We start from the raw sequence: 21673 nt of genomic DNA, 5'->3' as shown, positions 1-21673 counted from the left end.
TCCCAAAAATTGCGAGATCCCCAAACAGTGGTATAGTACTTGGATTTTTAGTCAGACTCAGCAAGTCATAAAGCAGCTTATTAACAAGTTCCACACGGTTCCACACATTGACAATGGAATCAGAGTTGGATAGCATGGAAACATTCCCTTCAGCCCACTTGCCCATGCTACCTGGATGCGCCGAATGGCTTTGTTCCTGTGGGAGAAGCAGAGAGGCCTGGCCCCCAACAGCGGCAGGAGCAGGCTCACCTTGGCGGTCCCGCAGTCTCCCGACGGCAGTGTCTGCAACTCAGGCCACCTCTGTCTGATGATGCTCAGCATCTCCTGGTAGCTCACCATCTTCCTGAAGTTCCACTTGTTGCCTGCAATGAGAACAGAGTCAATTAGGGACAATTAAACCATTGGTTCTCAACCTTTTTCTTTCCACTCACATACCACCTTAAGCAATCCCTTACTGATCACAGAGCACCTGTGACATAGGGATTACTTAAAGTGGTGTGTGAGCGGAAAGAAAAAGGTTGAGAACCACTGAATTCTCGAACAAGGTGGCATATTTTAGAAGAGAGAGTTGTTCATACAAGGTAGAGAGGAGGTGGATTTTTCTTCTCGCAGAAGAGTGCTGCCTTAGGAATTGTTTAAAAGAGTGGGTGTAATGATACGAATATGTGACCGTCGATGGGTAACTGGGCCATCCCCCACTGGTGACTCGCTCCCCTTGTGACCCTGGAATAAAGGTCAACCTCCCTCTCCCCGTCCCCAGTTGAGCATTTGGAATTGGGCCAGCAACATGTCTGAAGTATAATAAACCCTATCGTTCCTCATTCTACAGCTTTCAAATTATTGACAGAGCCTATCGGTGGGGTAGATAGATTCTTGACAAGAAAGTGGGTGATGGGTTAGTTGAGGGGGTGGGTGGGAATGCTGAATTGTTCAGCCATTATCATGAACGGGTGAACCAAGTTCAAGGGGCTGAATGGTGGGCTTCTCTCTCTAAATTTGTAAGCTCTCACACTTCTGCAGGCCGTTAATAGCAGCCCTTGGATGAGGGGGGAGCTGAGCACAGCAAGCTGGCCTTCGTCGCTCGAGGGATTGAAGTTGAGAGCAGGGAGGCTCTGCTGCAACTGTGTGGGGGTACCGGTGAGGTCTTGCCTGGAGGACTGAGTGCAACTCTGCTCTCCTTACTTGGGAGAAAGGGTCATCTACCTTATCTGCTGTAGTCTCCTCTACAGTGGGCAGACTGGGCGATCGCGCCATAGTTTCCGCTGTAATAGCATGGACCTCCAAGTGGCCACCTATTTCAATTCCCCGCTCCATTCCCAAGCCTACATGACTGTGCAACGTCACATGCACTGCCAGACTGAGGCCTCCCACGCCTCGTACTCTGTCTGGCACCCTCCCACCGGGTGCCAATAACAGACCCCTGGTTTCCATTAGGCCCACACTACCTCCCCCCCACCCCCCAAGTCTCTCTCATTCCCTACCCGTCTCATTTCCTCCAGCTCCCCACCTCTTGTGTCTCTCTCTCTCTCTACCCCTACCCGCCTGCCTCCTTTCTTCCAGCTCTCTATTCACAGAGCTGCCATCTCTCCCCTATCACTTCTCTCCTGCCATCCCACCCACACCCACCACCGACCACTCGCCTGCGCTCCTCCCCCTCCCCCCTCTTCCTTCCTACCCCCCACCATTTAATTTAGCCCCCTGGCTGTTTTCTGCTCATTCCTTGACGTCAGGCTCAGGACCAAAATGGTGGTTAAAAATCTGTACCTCCTGTGGATGCAGCGATACCTGCTGAGTTTCTCCAAAATGTTTGTGTATTTAGTACAATCGCAGCATCTGAAGACTTTCTTGATCTCTTTAAGCTAGTATTTCTACATATCTTATACAGTAAATACTTTGTTATTCATTGCTATGAAAGTCTTAATATGAAGCTATGCAAAATGTTTATCCATTTTATCAATGAATTAAAACTACATAAAATAACAGCCACAGAGTTTGATTTGTTGGATTAAAGAGATCTAAATTTGGGATATCGCAGCTCACGTTTTGGAAGATGATACTTTGAAATTAGGATATATTAGAATAAGGAAAGTGTCGTCTATATGGGTTTCAATAGCCAGGATCAGCTTCCACTGTGTTGTAAATAATTTAAAAAACAGAATCCAGGGCCAAGATCAGCCGTGGACTTATTGACGGTGGAGCAGGCTTGATGGGCCGAATGGCATGCTCCCACTTAGTTTCTCCCCAACCCCCCTCCCCATACCCTGTGAAGCGTCGACGACCTGACCCAGCACCGCCCCGGGGTCAGCACTCGACTCCACTGGCACCCACCGTCGAATGGCATGTACTCGATAAACCGGACGTCCAGAGGCTTTGTGTCAGTGAGCACGACAAAGTCCAGCAGCTCGTCCTCGTTCAGCCCCCTCATCACCACACAATTCACCTGAGTGAAGAGCAGGAGGGGAAACGTCAGTCCTTCAAGGGGGAGGCTGCAGCTGATTTTCGGGAGGGGTATTTTATCCCCTGCCGTATTTCCCAACGATACGGTGCCACGGTGGTGAGAAAATGGGGTTAAATAGGGGGCATTTGTAAAATCAGACAATGATGGGGAATGTACAGACGTAACACTAAAGGTGAGAAGAGATTGAATGGGTTTCTTTAGTGGGGAGAGCAGGTTTGCTGACCGTAGGCGCCCAACTTTTGCCCTTGCTTGTTCCTTTGAGGAGTTAGAGAAACAACTGCTCAAGGCTGCAGGTCACGTGCAGGGAAGACATTGTTTGGAGTGGCTTGGTTATAGTGGCCACCACAATGGCGTTACAGCGTCGGCGACAGGGGTTCGAATCTGGCGGTGTCTGTAAGGACACTTCCCTCGCGTCTGCGTGCGTGTCCTCCAGGTGCCTCCCGCCGTCCAAAATGTACTGGGGGATGGAGACCAAATGAGTATAATTGGATGGCAAGGACTCGTGGGCCAAAAGGGCCTGTTACCAATCTCTATGTCTAAACCAGTGGTTCTCAACCTCTTTTCTTTCCACTCACATCCCATCTTAAGTAGGGGATTGCTTAAGGTGGGATGTGAGTGGAAAGAAAAAGTTTGAAAACTGCCATTTTAATCGTCCCTAATTAACGGTTTCATAACTCCAAAGGAAATGGGCCAATGACCATTTTTCTCAAGCAAAATATTTCAGTAACAATTGGGTCTAGAGCGGTGATTCTCAACCTTCCCTTCCCACTCACGTTCCACCTTAAGCAATCCCTACTAATCACAGGGCACCGATGGCATAGGGATGACTTAAAGTGGGATGTGAATGGAAAGAAAAAGGTTGAGAACCACTGGTCTAAAATTTGTAAGTATTTTAATTTATTGTGAATAAAGTCTATTTTTGGGGAAAAAAAAATTCCTTATCCATTAGGGTGAGAGCTCGTGGAATTACAGGAAGGATTCTCGTATGGGTAAAGCATTGGCAGGAAACAGAGGGCGGGAATAAAGGGATCCTATTCTGGTTGGCTCGTGGCGTACCTCAGGGGTCGGTGCTGGGGCTGCTTTGATTTTACGTCGTATGTAAATGATTTGGACTACAGAGTTGATGGCATCGCGGCTAAATTTGCAGATGATACCAAAGTAGGTGGGACAGGAGGAGGTGCTCAGGGCACGGAAAGGCTACAGAGAGAATTGGATAGATTATGAGAATGGGCAGAGGTGGCAGATGAAATACAATGTTGTAAAGTGTACGGTCGTGCACTTTGGTCGAAGAAACAGACAGGCAGAATATTATTTAGATGGGGAAAAAATTCAAAGTTTGGAGGTACAAAGGGGACTTGGGAGGCCTCGTGCAAGATACCCGAAAGGTGGAGGCAAGTTGGGTCGGTGCTGAAGGAGGCAAATGCAATGTTGGCATTCATGTCTCACACATACCTCTCATCGCCCATTACACACTCACCCTCCCCTCCATCTCACACACACCCCTCACCGTCCATTACACATGCACCCTCCCCTCCATCACACACACCACTCACCGCCCATTACACACGCACCCTTCCCTCCTTCACACGCACACCTCTCACCGCCCATTACACACACACCCTCCCCTCCATCACACAAACCCCTCAGTCCATTACACACACTCTCCCCTCCATCACACACATACCCCTCACTGTCCATTACACATGCGCCCGCCCCTCCATCATACACATACCCTTCACCGCCCATTATACACGCATCCATCCCTCCATCACACACATACCCCTCACCGCCCACTACACATGCACCCTTCCCTCCATCACACACAAACCCCTCATCGACCATTACACACGTACCCTCCCCTCCATTACACACATAACCCTCACCACCCATTACACATGCACCCTCCCCTCCATCACACACATAACCCTCACCGCCCATTACACACGCACCCTCCCCTCCATCACACACAAAACCCTCACCGCCCATTACACACGCACCCTCCCCTCCATCACACACATAACCCTCACCATCCATTACACACGCACCCTCTCCTCCATCATACACATACCCTTCACCGCCCATTATACACGCATCCTTCCCTCCATCACACACATACCCCTCACCGCCCATTACACATGCACCCTTCCCTCCATCACATACAAACCCCTCATCGACCATTACACACGCACCCTCCCCTCCATCACACACATAACGCTCACCACCCATTACACATGCACCCTCTCCTCCATCACACACATAACCCTCACCATCCATTACACACGCACCCTCTCCTCCATCACACACATAACCCTCACCGCCCATTACACACGCACCCTCCCCTCCATCACACACATAACCCTCACCGCCCATTACACACGCACCCTCCCCTCCATCATACACACTCCCCCACCTCCATCATGTACACACATACACCCTCCCCTCCATTACACATACAATCCTCCGGTCCTTCACACACTCCCAACCACCCCCCTCCATCACATGGCCCCCCCTTGCCCTCCATTGACTCCATCTCTACCCCTCACTGCCTTGGTAAAACATATTAAACACTTGTTCTTTCCCCCGACCATTCTCTCCCCGCCAGTTTGGAAATATTTTATACATCCTTCCAAAATGCAATCAATACATTTAAGGGTACGATATATCCTTGCAATAAGTAATAATTCTCAGCTGATTAAACTGGCACCAATCTAGTTTCTTTCTTTTTACACATTTTTCCCCGATAAACTGGGGTCAAAGATTGACAGGACACAACGCCAAATCCGCTGACATCAAACTCACCTTCACAGGATTGTAGCCCAGGTCAATGGCTTTCTCGATGCCTTCCATCACCTTGTGAAAACCTGAGGAACAAGCCAGGGTTAAAGTAAACGGCAAGCGACTGAGGACGAGAGGCGACAACAGAGGAATGCATGATCAAGAGGGGCGTGGACCGGCAACCCTTCACCAGGGCAGCAAGGGCCAACGCTAAAGAACACCTGTTAAGCTGAATGGAGGGAAGATTAAGGGAGACGTTAGGGTTTTTTTTCCCATTTAGAGAGCGGTGGGTGCCTGGAATGCATTGCTGGGGAGCGGTGGTGGAGATTGGTACAATAGGGTCATTTAAAAGACTCCCAAGGGCGGTGAGAATGCTGAACGACCAAAGGAACTGCTCACACACACCATCTGAGACTCTCATATTCATGAAACAATTGTATTTATTTATTTTTATATATGAACACTCGTCCTGCATGTGTATTGTTTATCCATATGTGTGTTATATCTGGTTGTGTGTCTGTGTGTTTTACACCGAGGACCGGAGAACGCTGTTTCGTCGGGTTGTACTTGTGCAATCAGATGACAATAAACTCGACTTGACTCTTAGGATATAGGAAAAAATTGTGAAGGAGGGAAGTTTTAGATCAGGGGTTTTCAAATGTTTTCTTTCCACTTTAAGTAATCCCTATGCCATCGGTGTTCTGTGTATGGGATTGCTTAAGGTGGGATGTGGGTGGAAAGGGAACGTTGAGAATCACTGCTCTAGACCCAATTGTTACTGAAATATTTAGCTTCATAAAAATTGTCCTTGGTCCATTTCCTTTGGAGTTATGAAACCTTACACATAACGAGTCAATTAGGGACGATTAAAACTGTGGTTTTCAAACTTTTTCTATCCACTCACATCCCACCTTAAGTGATCCTTTACAGAGTGCCTATGGCATAGGGATTACTTAAGATGAAAAACACTTGTTTAGATTGATGGTGGAATATGTTTAAGTTAGCACGACACTGAGGGCTGAAAGTACTGTATAGTATCACTCCATATTCCAGGTTCCATGGTCTGAGGTTCCCAGGTTCCACGAGTTCCAGGGTACAGGAAACATCTTTGGTCCATGTGCTGGGGATTGGTGTCAAAGAGGGAGCCGTCGGCAGGAAAGTGGAGAGGCTTGGCGTAGCAGCGCCAGCGATAGGGCTCAGGGTTTGAATCCCGCGCTGTCTGTAAGGAGTTGGTACATTCTCCCCGTGTCTGCATGAGTTTTCCCTGGGGGCTCCAGTTATTTCCCACCCTTCAAAATGTACTGGGGGTGTAGGTTAATGGGGTCTAAATTTAGAGGTAAAGATTCGTAGGGGAGAGTGTGTGTAATGGACAGTGCTGGATGTCTAAATTTAAAAAAAAATTAAAAATAATCTAGATGGGGGAGGGGGTGTGGGGAATCTTCGGAGGGGAGCCCCATGAAGGGGAAAGTTTGAAGAGGGGAAGGGCAGGTTGTAGGGATGGAGCAAAGCTGGAAGGACGGGAGGGAGACGGGGGAGGGGGAAATTACTTGTATTGGGAAAGGGATAAGCAGCAGTTGGGCGGTGAGGGTGGAAGTTGATTGGTGGGGGGAGAGACCAGGTGCCCTGGATGGTGGCAGAAGGGGGTGACCAAATGTTCAGGGTGGGGAGGGGCTGGGTGCTTGCAGACAACAAACCAAACACACTGGAGAGCAGAGACCCTACGGCCTCAAGGGATTAGAGTAAATCTGGGGAGTCCCCAGTGGTGGTTGCTCTATGCAGGGATCCAGTCTTTGGACAGCAGGGACCTGGGGTGGAGGGAACGACACTGGGTGGGACTCTGTACCAAGTTTCTGAGTTGGCACACAGATCTCCCGGCTGCGTGCCCCTTCTGTGGGCTGGAGGAGACTGTGTACCACATGCACGTGGGATGTGCAAGGTTGCAGCCCCATTTCGCCTTTCTGAAAAGGATGCTCCTCGGATTCTGGCCCAACGCTCTTTACCTTTGGCCACCAGGTGAGGAAGGGGGTGGAGGTGGGGGGATGGTGTCCTAGTCCCCTTACCCCTGGGCCTGGCAAAACTCTCCATCCCATGGATCCTGGAAGCGAGTGGGTTGGGGCTCCTCCTACAATGATGCGCTAGATGTCTTCCGGGGTGGGGGGGTAACTTTCGTGCCCGAGTGTCCGATGGACAAGTGGTGTCCACGGAAACCACGGAGGGGTTTCAGGAGCGCGGGGTGTACACTGCATCCTCGATAGGGATGGCAGCATTTTAATATAGTTGCCTCGCGTTTCATGTTTGATTGACTCGATGTATTTGTGTTAATAAAATAGAATTTAAAACATTTTTAAAATGGAATCAGAGCAACCCAGTGTCCACACAGCCCGGCGTCCCACACTGATATCCGAGCACCATGGAATCTCACTGCTGGTCAAGGCCACGCGAGCAAAGGTTCAGCAGAGGGGCATCAGGTTTGGAGAGGAGGCAGGGAAGAAATCTTTTCACTCAAGGGCTGGTTACATTCTGGACTCACTGCCTGGGCAAGTGCAGGAGGCGGGTCCCATCACAGCTGCGAGTTAAGCACAACGAACCGCGTCAACTTGGTCAGGCCCTTCAGCCCACAAAGTTGTGCCAACCCACTCCACTGCAATCAAACCCTTTCTTACCTCACACCCATTACCCTCATGTTTTTGTCTTACACCCACACGTGCTGAAGTCGTTCGAACGTTCCCACTTTTGGACCAGTCTCCACCACAACCCCAGGCAATGAATTCCAGGCACCCTGTGTAAAGAACTTAACTCTGACGGTACCCCTAAATTTTCCTCCACTCAGCCTAAACGGATTTCCTCGACGATATAAACCAGGATCATTGTCGAAGAGAGTGGGCACAATCGTCCAGGAGCTCTTCCGCCCTGCACACAGCATCTTTCAGCTGCTTCCGTCGGGGAAGAGATCCAGGAGGATCAGAGCCAGTGCCACCGGGCTGAGGAACAGCTTCTTCCCACGGGCAGCAAGAATGCAGAACGACCAAAGGAATCGCTCACACGAACCGTCCAAAATAATATTTATTAATTTTTTTGTGTAGATGAATATTTGTCCTGCATATGTATTATTTGTCTGCATGTGTGTTGTGTCTGGTTGTGTGGCTGCGTGGTTTGCAACGAGGATTGGAGAACACTGTTTCGTCGGGTTGCACTTGTACAATTAGATGGTAAACTTGAACTTGACTTGGCTTAATGTCACCCTAAGCTTGTGAATGGGATTAGGGTAGATGGCCAGCATGGGAATGTGGGCTGAAGGGCCTACTTCTCCTCCATCATTGCCGAGAGAGTGTACACTGGACACGGGCTGAGGAGAAGCTGTTCTATCTGGAGCTGTCTAATGAGCCCTCCATCATTGGGTGAACAGCGTAACCTTGTGGTGACACTTTCCAACTGCAGCCCCACATCAAGGACCAAACTCGGGTGAATTAAAGGGCCGGTGTCAGGGATATACACAAACGGCGGGGGGGGGGGTTGGGGTGGGGTTGAGCCTTCACGCCGATATCCACACCGACTGTTTCTTCACACAGAGCAAGTGGGCAGCAGAACCGTGGGTCAGGGGAGAAGATTCACCAGAAGAGTTACGGAGATGCTGAGTGGTGTAGAAACCCAGAGGGAAAGGGGTCAGAAGTGTCAGGAGCAAGGGATGGAAAAGGAGGCACAAGTACACTAAAGGACCTTAGGACACGACAGAAGAACAGAAACTGGCCCCTCAGCCCATCGCATCCATGCCAACTATTAATTTACCCAATCCCATTAACCTGGACCCAGACCCACAACATCCATACCTCTCCCATCCATGTAGCTATCCACATTTTTTGTTGTAGTCTTGTCAAATCTCAGGAGAAAATAACTGCTTACATTTACTGTCTGTATCCCTCAAAGAGTCCTTCTATCCCTCCCCCTCTTTTTCCACTTCCCCTTCACTCTCTTTTCCCTCCTCTTTCCCCCTCCTCTTCTCTCTTCACCCCTCTCCCCCTCCCTCTCCACCCCCTCCCTCTCTTCACCTGTCTCCCTTTACCCCCTCTCTTCCCCTTCCCTCTCCACCCCCTCCTTCTTTCTTCACCCGTCTCCCTTTACCCCCTCTCTTCGCCCCTCCCCTCCCTCCCTCTCTTCAACCCCTTCCTATCTCCACCCCTCCTCTCTCTTCATCCCCTTCCCCACTCCCCCTCTCTTCACCCTCCCTCCTACCACACTGTACACACACCCATACAGTCTCCCCCAAGAACAGAATACCCCATCCACTTTTTAATTTCCCTCTCAGAACCTGGGTGTCAGCGGGGGCATTTGTGGCCCCTTTTGCTCATCGCCGTGGAACCAAGGGGCTGGTGAGGCCCTGATAGTGTCTGGCAGCAGGCAAAACCTCCTTGCTGTGTGGAACTAACACACGTGACCCCTGCTTAAAGCAGCTCCCCTGAGTTTAGCACTGGCGTGGAGGTGCCTTCTCGCAAGCTAGTGAAGATCCCCCAGGAAGAGAGCGGTGGGGGGGGGGAGGGGTGCCTTTTGGGGATGGGCAGGGGTGCTGGGAAACCAAAAAATCCTGCAACCCTTACCTCTCCTTCGGGCGATGAACTCAAACTTGGCGGGGACCAAGGTGTCCAAGCTGATGTTCAGAAGATCGAGCCCTGCCTCCTTCAAGCCGGGCAACAGCCTGGCCAAGTTGACGCCATTCGTTGTGACAGCGAGCGTCTTCAACTCTTCCAGCTGGCGGAGTCGAGCTGTTTGACCAGGCGAGGAAGGAGTGGGAGTAAGGGGCGGATACAATTCACCCAATTGGAAAGCTTCCTTCTACCCTTCCTTGTACTGTGTAAGTGCTGGAGAAACTCAGCAGGTCACACCACCCATGATCTTTCCCAAAATCCTGCGACCACAGAAGTTTGTGCCTGAAATGGCAGTGCCTGTGCTGGGCAGTGCACCAGGAGAGGTTGCACACCCCTCCTCCCCCCACCCTGAGAAGGAGACCGCCCTACAGTACGGCTGCAGGGCTGTGGGTTGTCAGTGATGCGCGGTCAAAGGACTCACACAGGCTGCTGGAGGCTGGCTCGTCTGAACCGGGAATTCTAGAGGACGCTGAAGGCAAGAAGGGCTCCTGAAGGGGCTTCGGGCGCTGCAGGCTTCCTGATCACGTTGGAGATTTGGATCTGGAGTTCGGGTCGCCGATGGCCTGAGCAGGAACCTGTGCGGCCGCAGAGGCTGCAGGAGCGCAGGAGGCGAATCCACGGACACTCAGTGACTCTGAAAGGACACTTGTTTGCTTCTCTTCCTCCTATTGTTAGGGGCACCGGGCAGTGCTCATGGCAACACTTTGTTTGCCTTACGGCATACAAAAGTTGAAATGTATCATTTTATGTATTATTACATGATAATAAAAGGAAGCTTGAACATCCATAGGAAGCACAGGGATATACGTAACCAACGTTTCAGCCCTGAGCTCTGCTGGCCTGCAGAAGGACTTGGGAGTGTTTGTGCATGAATTGCAGTACTCTGGTTTGCAGGAGCAGCAAGCTATCAAGAAGGTCAATGGAATGCTGGCCCTCGTTGCTAGAGGGATTGAATTTAGGTTATGGTGCAACTGTACAAGGTCCTGGTGAGGATGCATCTGGGATTCTGCGGGCAGTTGTGGTCTCCTCACTTGAGCAGGGATAGCGGAGGTTCACCAGGGCTAGCCCACATGGAGAGATTGAGTTGTCTGGGACTGCACTTGCCGGAATTTAGAAGAATGAGAGGGGATCTTACTGGAATGAATAAAATTATGAAAGCCGTCGATAAGATAGGGGTAGGTAGGTAGGTGGGGGAGACCAGAACGAGGGGACATGGCCTTGAGATTCAAGGGAGTGGATTCAGGGCGGAGATGCGGAGGAACTGCTTTTCCCAGAGGGTGGTGAATCTGTGGAGTTCGCTGCCCATTGAAGCAGCGGAGGTGACCTCAGTGAATATATTCAAGACAAGCTTTTTATATTGACGGGGAATTAAGGGATATGGGGAAAAGGCAGGTGGGTGGCGATGAGCCCATCATCGGAGCAGGCTCGATGGGCCGGATGGCCAACTCCTGCTCCCTACTTTCTACCTTGACGAAGGACTCAGGCCTGAACTGGTAGAAGCTCCGTGGCCTGCTGAGTTTCTCTGTCGTACTATAATCACAGCATCTGCAGACGTTCCTATTGCACCATAATCGACCCGCCACTTTTGCTTTATTGCAATGTTCCTCCTAGCGGGCGACTTGTCTGGACAGCATGTACAACAGAGCTCTCCCCACTGTATCTCAGCGGGCAGGCTCGATGAGTTGAACAGCCTATTTCTACTCCTGAATTCGAGTGATAAACTCTAACTTTCTGAGTTTGTCGGTCTTGATGATTGATCTCAATTGCCATGGCAGCCTGGTCCATACAGATCTTTTTCATTTGACAGTCCCACCACCCCCAGGAATCAGCCTGCTGAACCCTGAGCAGCAAGTTGACCTGAGATCTTTTTTTCTGGTCCCACAGAGACTTATCGCCATCAACAAATGCTGCCTGCAGTGAAATGATGGCAGTGTGTGTGGCGGTAAACAACACACGCCCAGTGGCAGCAACGGGAACTGAGCCAGAAAACAAAATCAAGAGGGATCAGGGAGGGGCTGAAAATATTTAACGGCCTGATGCCATGGTCGTCAGGCAGCTGTTGAATCCCCATCCAGGGTGGGAGGGGAGGAAAGGGAGGGGTGGGGGAGGACAAGGAATGACAAGAGGGGTGGGGATAGAAGGAGGAAGGTTGGGGGAAGAAGGAGGATGGGTGGGGGAAGGAGGATGGGTGGGGGGGAGGAGGAGAAGAACTGGTGGGGGGAGAAGGAGGATGGGTGGGGTGGGAAGAGGATGACTGGTGTGGGGGGGTGAGGAATAATGTGGAGATGGGGTGAAGGAAGAGAGAGGAATTGGCCAAATACCCCTCCCCATTCACCTCAGTGAGGATGGTGGGGGGGAAGGGGAGGGTGGGGGGGATGTTTGTGAATGGTGAGGGGAGAGGAATTGGCCAAATCCCCCCCCCCCTGCAGTTCCTTGGTGAGGAGGGGAAGGGAGGATGGTGAGGTGGATGAATGGATGGAGGAGTGAGGGGAGAGGAACGGACCTCTCCCCAGTAACCACGAGGAGCCTTGCTGAGGCACTCAGACTTACCCACAATCTCCACCACATCAGGCCGAATGAGAGGCTCCCCTCCCGTCAGCCGGATCTTATCCACTCCCTCCCTCACAAACAGCCGGGCCAGGCTGATGATCTCCTCGGTGCTGAGTAGTTTTCCCTTGGGGGTTAGCTTCACCCCGGCCTCTGGCATGCAGTACTGACCTGCAGGGGACAGGAGGGGGGAAAGAGGAGAGGAGGAGGAGGAGGGGGAGGAGAGGTGGGGAGGAGAGGCGGAGGAGGAGAGGTGGGGAGGAGGAGGGAGAGGAGGGGGAGTGTGGGGTGGAGAGGTTGGAGAGAGAATGAGTAGTGGGAAACTAGAAATCGATAGTGGGAGTTTTGAAAATTGGAAGTTCAGTGTTCGCAATATTGGGTTCAAGGCTATTGAGGAAGAAGATGGACAGATGTTTAGGGGAGTTGTTAGAGATCAGGTTTTTTTTATACACAGAGACTGGTGGGTGTTTTGAATGCATGTCAGGAGTGATGGTGTAAACTAGCACAATAGGGACATATAAGAGACTATTAGATATGCACTTGGATGAAAGAAAAATAAAGGGTTATGAGATTGGGAAGATTTCTTTTTTTTTTTACAAGGTATATTTGGGACGGCATAAAAGAGTAGGCCGAAAGAACTGTACTCTGGTGCGATGTTCTATGTTCATTTTGTTGAAAGGTATGAACAGAGAAGATATAGAAAGGTTGCTTCCCATGGTGGGAGAGTCTCGGGCAAGAGGGCACGTCAGGTTTAAAGGATGTCCGCTTAGAACAGAGATGTGGAGGAATTTCTTCAGCCACAGGATGGTGAATCTGTTGCCACAGGCGGTTGTGGTCTTTGGGTGTATTTAAGACGAGAGTGATAGGTTCTTGATTAGCCAGGGCATCGAAGGTTATGGGAAGAAGGCCGGGCAGTGGGGCTGAGAGGGCAAAATGGATCAGCTCATGATTAAATAGCGGGCAGGCTCGATGGGTTGAACAGCCTATTTCTACTCCTAGGTCCTAGGGCAGGTGCCTGGAATGAATTGTCATGGGTGATGGTGGAAGCTGGTATCACTGGAACATTTAAGGAGCTCTTAGACAGGTACGTGGATGCAAGGGTTCTGGGTGTGAGATAGGAAAGGTTTAGATGGTTGAGTGGGTTTATACAGGTCAGCACAACACTGTGGGCCGAAGGGCCTTTACTATGTGCGATGGTTAGGACGACTGGAATTCCAGCTGGACACAGAGTGCAGCTCACCCAAGCATCTGCTGCCCAACTGACCTCACGGCCCACCCCCAATTCCTTCATTCCCACCGGCAGCTCGGTCCGAGGGAAGCGCGGGGTTGGGAACGGCACACCGCCACATCCGCGCCGAGGCTCGGAGGGCTGATGGCGGGGGGGGAGGGGGCCCACTTACATCGCAGGTTGCATTTCTCCGTCAGGGAGATCCTCAGGTACCGGTGTTGCCTCCCAAACCTGTCCGTCAGGAAGGCCGAGAAGGGCAGGGGCTGGGTGGCGAAGCAGCTTGTCCCAGCGGGGCCTGGTGAAGCCTGGGGATGAAGAAGAGGCATTAATCGCATTGTGCCCAGAGTAGTAGGAAGGGTTCTTCTGCAAGCAGACCAATGGGTCAACTCTAGCATTCAAACATCCAAGTATAGTAGAGAAGAGAGCAATTGGAATCCATGAGAGTATGCAGGCATCGTGGTTGAAGTAAAAAACACAGCGCTGGAGAAATTCAGCTGGTTAAACAGTGTCCTTTATGTAGCAAAGATAAAGATACATCACCAACGTTTTGGGCTTGAGCCCTTCATCAAGTTATGAAAAAAATGTGGGCAGGGGCCTGAACAAAATGCTGGGGGTGGGAGGGAGGGGGTCAGGGGGAGGAGGCAGGGAGGTAAATGGTTGGGTAAAGGAGGGAGGGCAAGCCAGCAAGCAGCTGGAAGAGGGAAGGTTCTACGAATGGAGAGGGGAGGGGGTGGAGAGCCGGAGGAAAGAAGATGAGGGGAAGGGAGGGAGAACGGGGAGCAGCTTGGCAGATGTCAATGCCATCAAGTTGGAGAGTGCCCCTCCCCACTGTTTTGATTGGGAGCCTGCCGGTATTCTTCCATACTTTGAAGGGCTCGAGCCCGAAACGTCAGTGATGTTTCTTTATCCTTGCTACATAAAGTCCACTGCTTGACCTGTTGAGTTTCTCCAGCATTGCACTTTTACTAATTACAATACAGAGATATAATGAACAAAGGAATAATTAGCACTAGGCCAGGGCAGCACGAGGACACTCGAGGTGCATTCACGAGCCTGATGGCTGTGGGAAAGAAACAGAGTTTCAACCTGTTGCAGTATGCCTTCACTCTCTTGAGCCTTCTGCCAATGGGGAAGACAACCGAGAGAGTCCTGTCCGGCTGCATCATTGTGTGGGAATCATCCAAATGGCCAAGAAGATCACAAGGGTCTCCCTCTCTTCTATTGACAGCATCTATTGGGATATTAGCGAGGACCCTTTCCATCAAGCACACAGTGTCTTCGACCCACTGCCATCAGGAAGGAGGTGCAGAAGCATCAAAATCATGACAGCCAGGCTGGGAAATAGCTTCTTCCTGCAGGCTGCAAGAACAGTGTCCTGTAACCGAGTATATCACCCCAAAATACAGTACGACTCCGGGCCTATTTCGGATAAACCTTTTTTTTTCCCTCGAAGAACTGATCATTTTTAATAAAAAAACAGCCCGGTAGCAACAGCCAATCACTTTTAAACAGCGTTTGAACGACAACAAACAATGCGGGAAGGTTTTTTAAGCATGAACTAATGTTTAATTCTCACCAAAAATATCATCCTGAACAAGTAAATCGGCTTCGAAAATTTTCAGATAAATGAATATTTCTGATTTTTCGGAGTCGAACAGACATCACTTTCCAAGTTCAAAAAAATTTTGGATAAATGAAGGTTTCGGATAATATGATTTTGGATAATTAGGAGTTGAACTGTATTTAAAATTCCCTCTTGATTATTATGTGCTCGTTTGTTTGTGTGAGTGCGTTCCAGAGGAATGCTGTTTCATCGGTGGCACACATACAGTCAGTCAATAATAAACGTGAACTTGGACGTGGAATAAGGATGTGTGTCCAGAGTGTGAGAGGTCCTTCCGTATATTGGCTGCTTTCCTATGCAGGGGTGGGCGCAGATGGAGTCTGTGGAGGGGAGTTTACGATTCGGAGCAGAGCAGCTCCCGCGCTAGGCAGAGGTAGAGTTTGCTCACGACGGTGCACCTGGGGAAGTTGCTGAGAGACAAGGGGGAATTTGACACACCCCCTTTGGTCTTTGGAGAAAGTAGAGGCGCCTTATTTCGTGCCGCTCCTCCAATTTCACATCGTTTCCCGACCCTGGTCTTTGGTGCTGACTCGTGGAACTGGTCACTTGTAAATGTATAAAATGGGAGCAGGGCTAGGCCATTCAGGCCTTCCAGCCTGCTGTCCCTCACAATTTAACCATCCAAATCCATATCCCCGTTCCAGCTTTCTCCCAATAACCCCTCCAGCAAGCCCAGGACACTCAGGATCTGGGATCTATCTTAAAGCCTCACAGCTCAAGGGATCCGGGTTCAATTTTGATCTGAAGCGCTGTCAGCGTGGCTTTTGCATGTTGTCCCTCGGGTGTTGTGGGTTTCCTCCCACATTCCAAAGTCGTGTGGAATGGGAGTTAACTGGCTGCTGTACATAGCCCCAAACATGTGGGTGAGTGATAAAATTGGGCAAAGATGAAGGGAACATGGAGAGAATAGAATTTTAGTTTATTTATACAGCGCATTTAAAACAACTCACGTTGACCAAGGTGCTGCACAGATCATAAATTGCATCTCAACTTAAGCAGCTATTTAAAGGGCAGTATAAAACGGGTCCTCGAGGTTCAAGATTGTACATACAGTATGCTAACAAGCAACAATCACCTCAGAGCACTGGCGAATACAACTTGAACCTGGATTTGAAAGGAGTTAAAGGAAGGAGCTGATTTGATGGAAGAAGGAATGTGGTTCCACAGTTTGGGGGCTGCTATCATGAAGGCGCGACCTCCCCTGAGTTTGCGATTTGAGCGACCAAGCGCCCTAAATTGGCTGATCTGAGGGGTCTTGAAGTGGAGTAGGGCTTGGTGATGTAGGAGGGAGCTCATCCATTAAGGGGAATTTAAAATCTATTCTGAGTTGTACTGGCAGCCAGTGGAGGGAGGACAGAACAGGGGTCACATGGTCCCTTTTCTTGGCTCCTGTCTGGAGCCTTGCTGCAGTGTTCTGCACCAGTTACAGACAGGATAACGACAACTGACTAATCCCCGTATATAGAGAGTTAGAGTAGTCTGAACAGGAGAAAATAAGGGCATAGATAACTTCCTCAAGGTCTTTCAGTGACAGGAATGATTTGATTTTAACAATAGTGCAGAGCTGGAGAAAGCTAGCTTTTACTACTGCCATTAACTTGTTTATCGCACTTGAAAGTGGAATCGAATATCACACCAAGGGATTTGTCATGTGGTGTGATCAGGATGGATAAGTTCCCAAGGGTATAGGCGATAATTTTGGTGGAGTTGTGGGGGCTGAATAGGATGGTCTCAGATTTGCCTTCATTTAGCTGCAGGAGGTTGTGAGCCATCTGGCACTTTATGTCTTCCAGGCAGTCGTTTGTCTTCAGGAGGAGAGAGGGTTGAGTATCATCAGCGTAGCAGTGGAAGGAGATGCCGCGTTTTTGGATGATATGGCCGAGGAGAAGCCTGTATAAGGAGAATGGGGCCCAGAGTAGACCCTTGTGGGACCCCCACAGTAAAGGGGAGCAGGGGAGGATGAAAATTTGCCAATGTTGACTGAAAAAGTCCTATCGCTAAGAAAAGATTTAAACCAGTTCAGGGCCGTGCCATTGACACTGACCCTCTGCCAGAGGTGATCTATTAAAATAGTGTGATTCACAGTATCGAACTCTGCGCTAAGGTCCAGGAGAATTAGAATGGCAGAACTCCCTGAGTCAGTGGTGAGGAGCAGGTAATTGTATACTCTTAGTAAAGCTGACTCTGTGGAATGGTGGGCCTTCTAACCTGACTGGAATCTGTTGGATATGTTGTTTTGATGTAGGTGGGGCAACAATTGGCTAAGATCAACTTTTTTTGAGGACCTTTGACACGAATGGAAGTTGAGAAACTGGTCTGTAATTTTTGGGTGTGTTGTGTCTAGGTTTGGTTTTTTTCAGGAGGGGCTGGACCACGGTGCGCTTTGAACAAATCGGAGCAGTCCCAGTGGCCAAGGAACTGTTAATAATAGAGAGAATATGAAGACCAGCTGTATCGAAAACATTCCTCAGGAGGGGGATTGGGATGTTGAAGGGGCAGGTTATCGGCTTCATGGTGATGGGTGGGTAGTATGATTGGGTTGAAACAGTCCAGGTCGGTTGAACAGAGCTGATGCACAGTTAGATTGCGGCTAGAAGGGGGGAATGTTGGTTCTGATATTCCCGACTTTGTTTATGAAGAATTTTTTAAAATTCTTCACATTTGGTAAGGGACACATCCGAGTTGGTTTTATGTGTGGGACCAATAATTGAGTTGATGGTATTGAACAAGACTGTGGGATTTTGGGAGTTGTTGGAAATTAAATTGGGAAAATATTTGGTTCTTTCAGCCTTTACTGTTTCTTGGTCTGTGCGCAGGTTGTTTTTCGCAATAAAATACTCTATTCTATTGTATAAAAATCGGTACTTGATGGTTGGCAGTGACTCGATGGGCTGAAGGGCCTATTTCTGTGCTGTATTTCTCCCGAACGCCTATCTCCTGTCGAGAAGGTCTTCAGAGTTCTTTCTGGGACAAACGTTTGGCTGTTCAAATGAAAGGTGGCACACTGCCAAACTTTATTCAATAGCAGCTCCGCAAAGGGTTTGTGTTTCACTCCTTTTGAATATCAAATGGTTCCCAAGGTGTGTCATAGATGGCGTCGAGAGATTCAGTGCGAGGGGCCCTCTGATGCCCAGGGAAAGGCTGCGTCACGGCCTAGTACGGGGACACTAGCAGAAAGCCCTACAAAACCTCCATATATCACAGGCAAAACCCTTCCCACCATCGAGATAATCTACAAGGAACATGCTGCCATCAGGAAAGAGGTTCAGGTGCCACAGCACTTGTACCACTAGGTTCAGGAACAGTTTCTATCCCTCCGCCATCACACTTCTAATCAACAGACTCAAGCAGAGACTCATTTAAACACTCTTACTTTGCTCATTACTTATTACTGAATATTTATTTTTTTGTATTTCTAGTTTATATTTCTTACTTTTGTACAAATTTCTTTCTTCTTGAGTAGTTTAAAATTAGTGATAATTATTTAACAAGCGAAGTTGAGCTCATAGGCTTTCTTAATAAGTGCAGCCATGCTGCATCCTTGAGCCTTAATGTATTGCCACAGAATGTATCACAACTATTGCGACATGTACAAGATATTTCTGCAGTATAGAATCTTCCTGAAGATAATAAACGCCATTGTTAAATACACCCAGGATGCAATTGCCTGAAGTACACGTGCATCAACTTGCATTCAATCGCTATCATGTAACGCACAGCATCTGTATATGTGAGCTGCTTTTTATAGCCAGTCTGCTTCTATCCTGATTTAGCATGCCCAGGCTTAAGACAACATTTGCATAGCACCTGCCCTGAATGCATGCCCAGGCAATGTTTGGATTGACCAAAACCGCTTGCTTTGTGGGTAATATACCAGTAGACTTGAAATATGACAGGAAATCACAAACATGGGTTATACCTAAAATAAATGGTACATGATAGGAAACTTTTAAGGTGATTTTCGTGATCAGCATCCCAAAATCCATAAAGTACACCCAAAAGTGTTCAAGAAGCAAAATCTTCACTGCCCAGTGTAATTTTTGTGAAGTCCCGGTTCGGCTGCAGCAAGGAAGAATTTCTGTGCAGATGTACACTGTATAATGTGTAGGGAAAAAAACCTGTTATCATTCAAAGAAAGCCAGGCCAGTGTGAGGTAAGGTGGGCAAATTCTGGTAGGACACACAGAGTAAATACAAATGTTGATTCACAGATCCATAGATCCCTGAAAGAGGTGGTCAGAGTAATGAAAATAGTGGGGGGGGGGGGGGGGGGGGAAGAATTTTCTTTTTTATTAAATTCCTCTTTTTTTTCTTTTGAGATATTTTGTGAAAGGGGTTTGATCGAGAGGAATGGACATAATTTTCATATGTATTATTTGAGTATTATAGGAGAAGTATAAATTGTTTGTCTTTTTTAAATCTTTCACCTTGCTGTTCCCGGGCCGTCTCCCCCGTCCAAGTCCTGGCCAGCCCTGAGCCTGCTTAGCTTCCAAGATCAGAAAGCCTCAGGCATATTTAGGCGCTGCTTCGTTACAGGAAGGATGTGGAAACTATGGAGAGGGTGCAGAGGAGATTTACCAGCATTGGAAAATATGTCTTAAGAGGCAAGGTTAGCAGAGCTGGGACTTTTTTTTTGGAGAGAAGTAGGAGAGGTGACTTGATAGAGGTCTGCAAGATTTCGAGACAGCTGGAACCTTTTCCCAGGGCGGGAGTGGCAAACACCAGAGGGCACCTGTACAAAGTGAAGAGAGGGAAGTTGCGGTGAGTCACACAGAGTTGTGGCTGCCTGAAATGCATTGCTAGGTGTAGTGTTAGAGGCTGGAACAATGGGGGCATTTAAGAAACTTTTAGACAGGCATATGGTTGAAAGAAGAACAGAGGGTTATGTCATCAGGAGGATTGAGTACTTTTTTTCTAGGTAATATCTAGGTCAGGACAACATCCTGGGCCGAAGGGTCTGTACTTTGCTGTCCTGTTCTATAATTGGGAAATGCGTGGCTTGAACGGTGAGACCCACTCCCATTGCAAAATTCTGCGGTGCTCCCTCACCCTGTAGACTCGTAATCATCGTCTGCGTGGAACCCGCTCGCAAAGACAGTGACTCACTTCCCAGGAACTCTAATCAGCAGTGGGCACCTTGTGCCCCACCCCTTACTCTGCGCCTCCTGATCACTGCAGCCTACAACTTGCATTTCTGCAGTGCCTTTAGTGGACCAATGCGCTCCAAGGTACTGCTGTTAGAAGTGCGGGCAGTTGGAATTGTCCCACAAAAGGAACAAGTCCCCTCGGCCCATCTCCTTCGCACCGTCCGCCATGCCCCATCTCCACTTATCTTGCTTGTCCGCGACTCTCCCCCCACCCCCCCAACGTTAGTCCCTCCATCCCTCTGCTGTGAAGATGTCTTTGAAACATTGGAAATGTGTCAACTACGAGAAGCTGGAGGGACTCGACAGGTCATTTCAGGTCGGAGCCCCTTGCCCAATACCAAGGGAGTAAAAAAAAGGTGGGGGATGAGTACACACTGTGGAAGGGCCAAGAAGCAACAGAACTCGCTGTATGGTCATTACAGTTGTGTCCACTTCATCTCCTTATCAGTCACCTCACTGCAGTTAACCTGCAGTCTGTGAGGGGAAAACAAACTTGCCCCTCAAGTGCGACAGTTATAGCAGAGCCGTTACAGAACCATAGAACATTACAGCACAGAAACATGTCCCTTCAAGTCTGTGCTAAGCCTTGTTTTTCGCCTAGTCCCACTGACCTGCACCCAGTCCTTACCTCACCCATCCATGTACCTGTCCAAATTCTTCTCAAATGTTAAAATTGAGCCCGCATTTACCACCTCAGCTGGCAGGTCATACCATACTCGCACTGCTCTCTATGTGAAGAAGTTCCCCCTAAACTTTTCCCTTTTCACTCTTAACCCATGTCGTCTGGTTTGTATCTCACTTACACTCAATGGAAAAAAAAGCCTGCCTACCTACATTTATTCTATCTGTCCCCTTCTTAATTTTAAATACCTCTATCAAATCTCCCCTCATTCTTCTACGCTCCAGAAAATAAAATTCTAACCTGTTTTACCTTTCCCTGTAAGTCAGTTCCTGAAGTCCAGGCAATGTCCTAGTAAATCTTCTCTGCACTCTTTCCATCTTATTGATATCTTTCCTGTATTTGGGTGACCAAAACTACACACAATACTCCAAATTTGACCTCACCAATGTCTTATACAATTTTACCATAACATCCCACTCCTGTACTCAATACTTTGATTTATGAAGGCCAATATTCCAAAAGCTCTTTACAACCCTGTCCACATGTGATCTCACTTTCAGGGAATGATATACGTATTCTTAAGCCTCTCTGATCTCACGCATTCCTCAGTGCTCTACCATTCACCGTGTATGT

The 21673-nt window shown here is 49.0% G+C and overlaps 1 protein-coding gene across 3 annotated transcripts in view; it reads right to left on the bottom strand.

The window, feature by feature from the left end:
• mocs1 (molybdenum cofactor synthesis 1) overlaps positions 1-21673 on the bottom strand; it is a 55164-nt gene that overhangs the window by 15228 nt on the left and 18263 nt on the right. For 2 of the 3 annotated variants that reach the window (XM_069887749.1, XM_069887751.1), the window contains exons 2-7: positions 13821-13953; positions 12424-12591; positions 9826-9990; positions 5258-5319; positions 2329-2440; positions 250-362 (exon numbers count right to left, since the gene is read on the bottom strand). In XM_069887749.1, the coding sequence (XP_069743850.1) occupies positions 250-362; positions 2329-2440; positions 5258-5319; positions 9826-9990; positions 12424-12591; positions 13821-13953 (753 nt within the window). The remainder of the gene's footprint in view (positions 1-249; positions 363-2328; positions 2441-5257; positions 5320-9825; positions 9991-12423; positions 12592-13820; positions 13954-21673) is intronic. The other variant, XM_069887750.1, reaches the window with a different exon arrangement.

This window comes from Narcine bancroftii, chromosome 6, assembly GCF_036971445.1.
Source record: "Narcine bancroftii isolate sNarBan1 chromosome 6, sNarBan1.hap1, whole genome shotgun sequence".
NCBI classification, from domain to species: domain Eukaryota; kingdom Metazoa; phylum Chordata; class Chondrichthyes; order Torpediniformes; family Narcinidae; genus Narcine; species Narcine bancroftii.
Note: the sequence above shows the minus strand (reverse complement) of the source record. Positions and strands in the feature narration are given on the sequence as shown.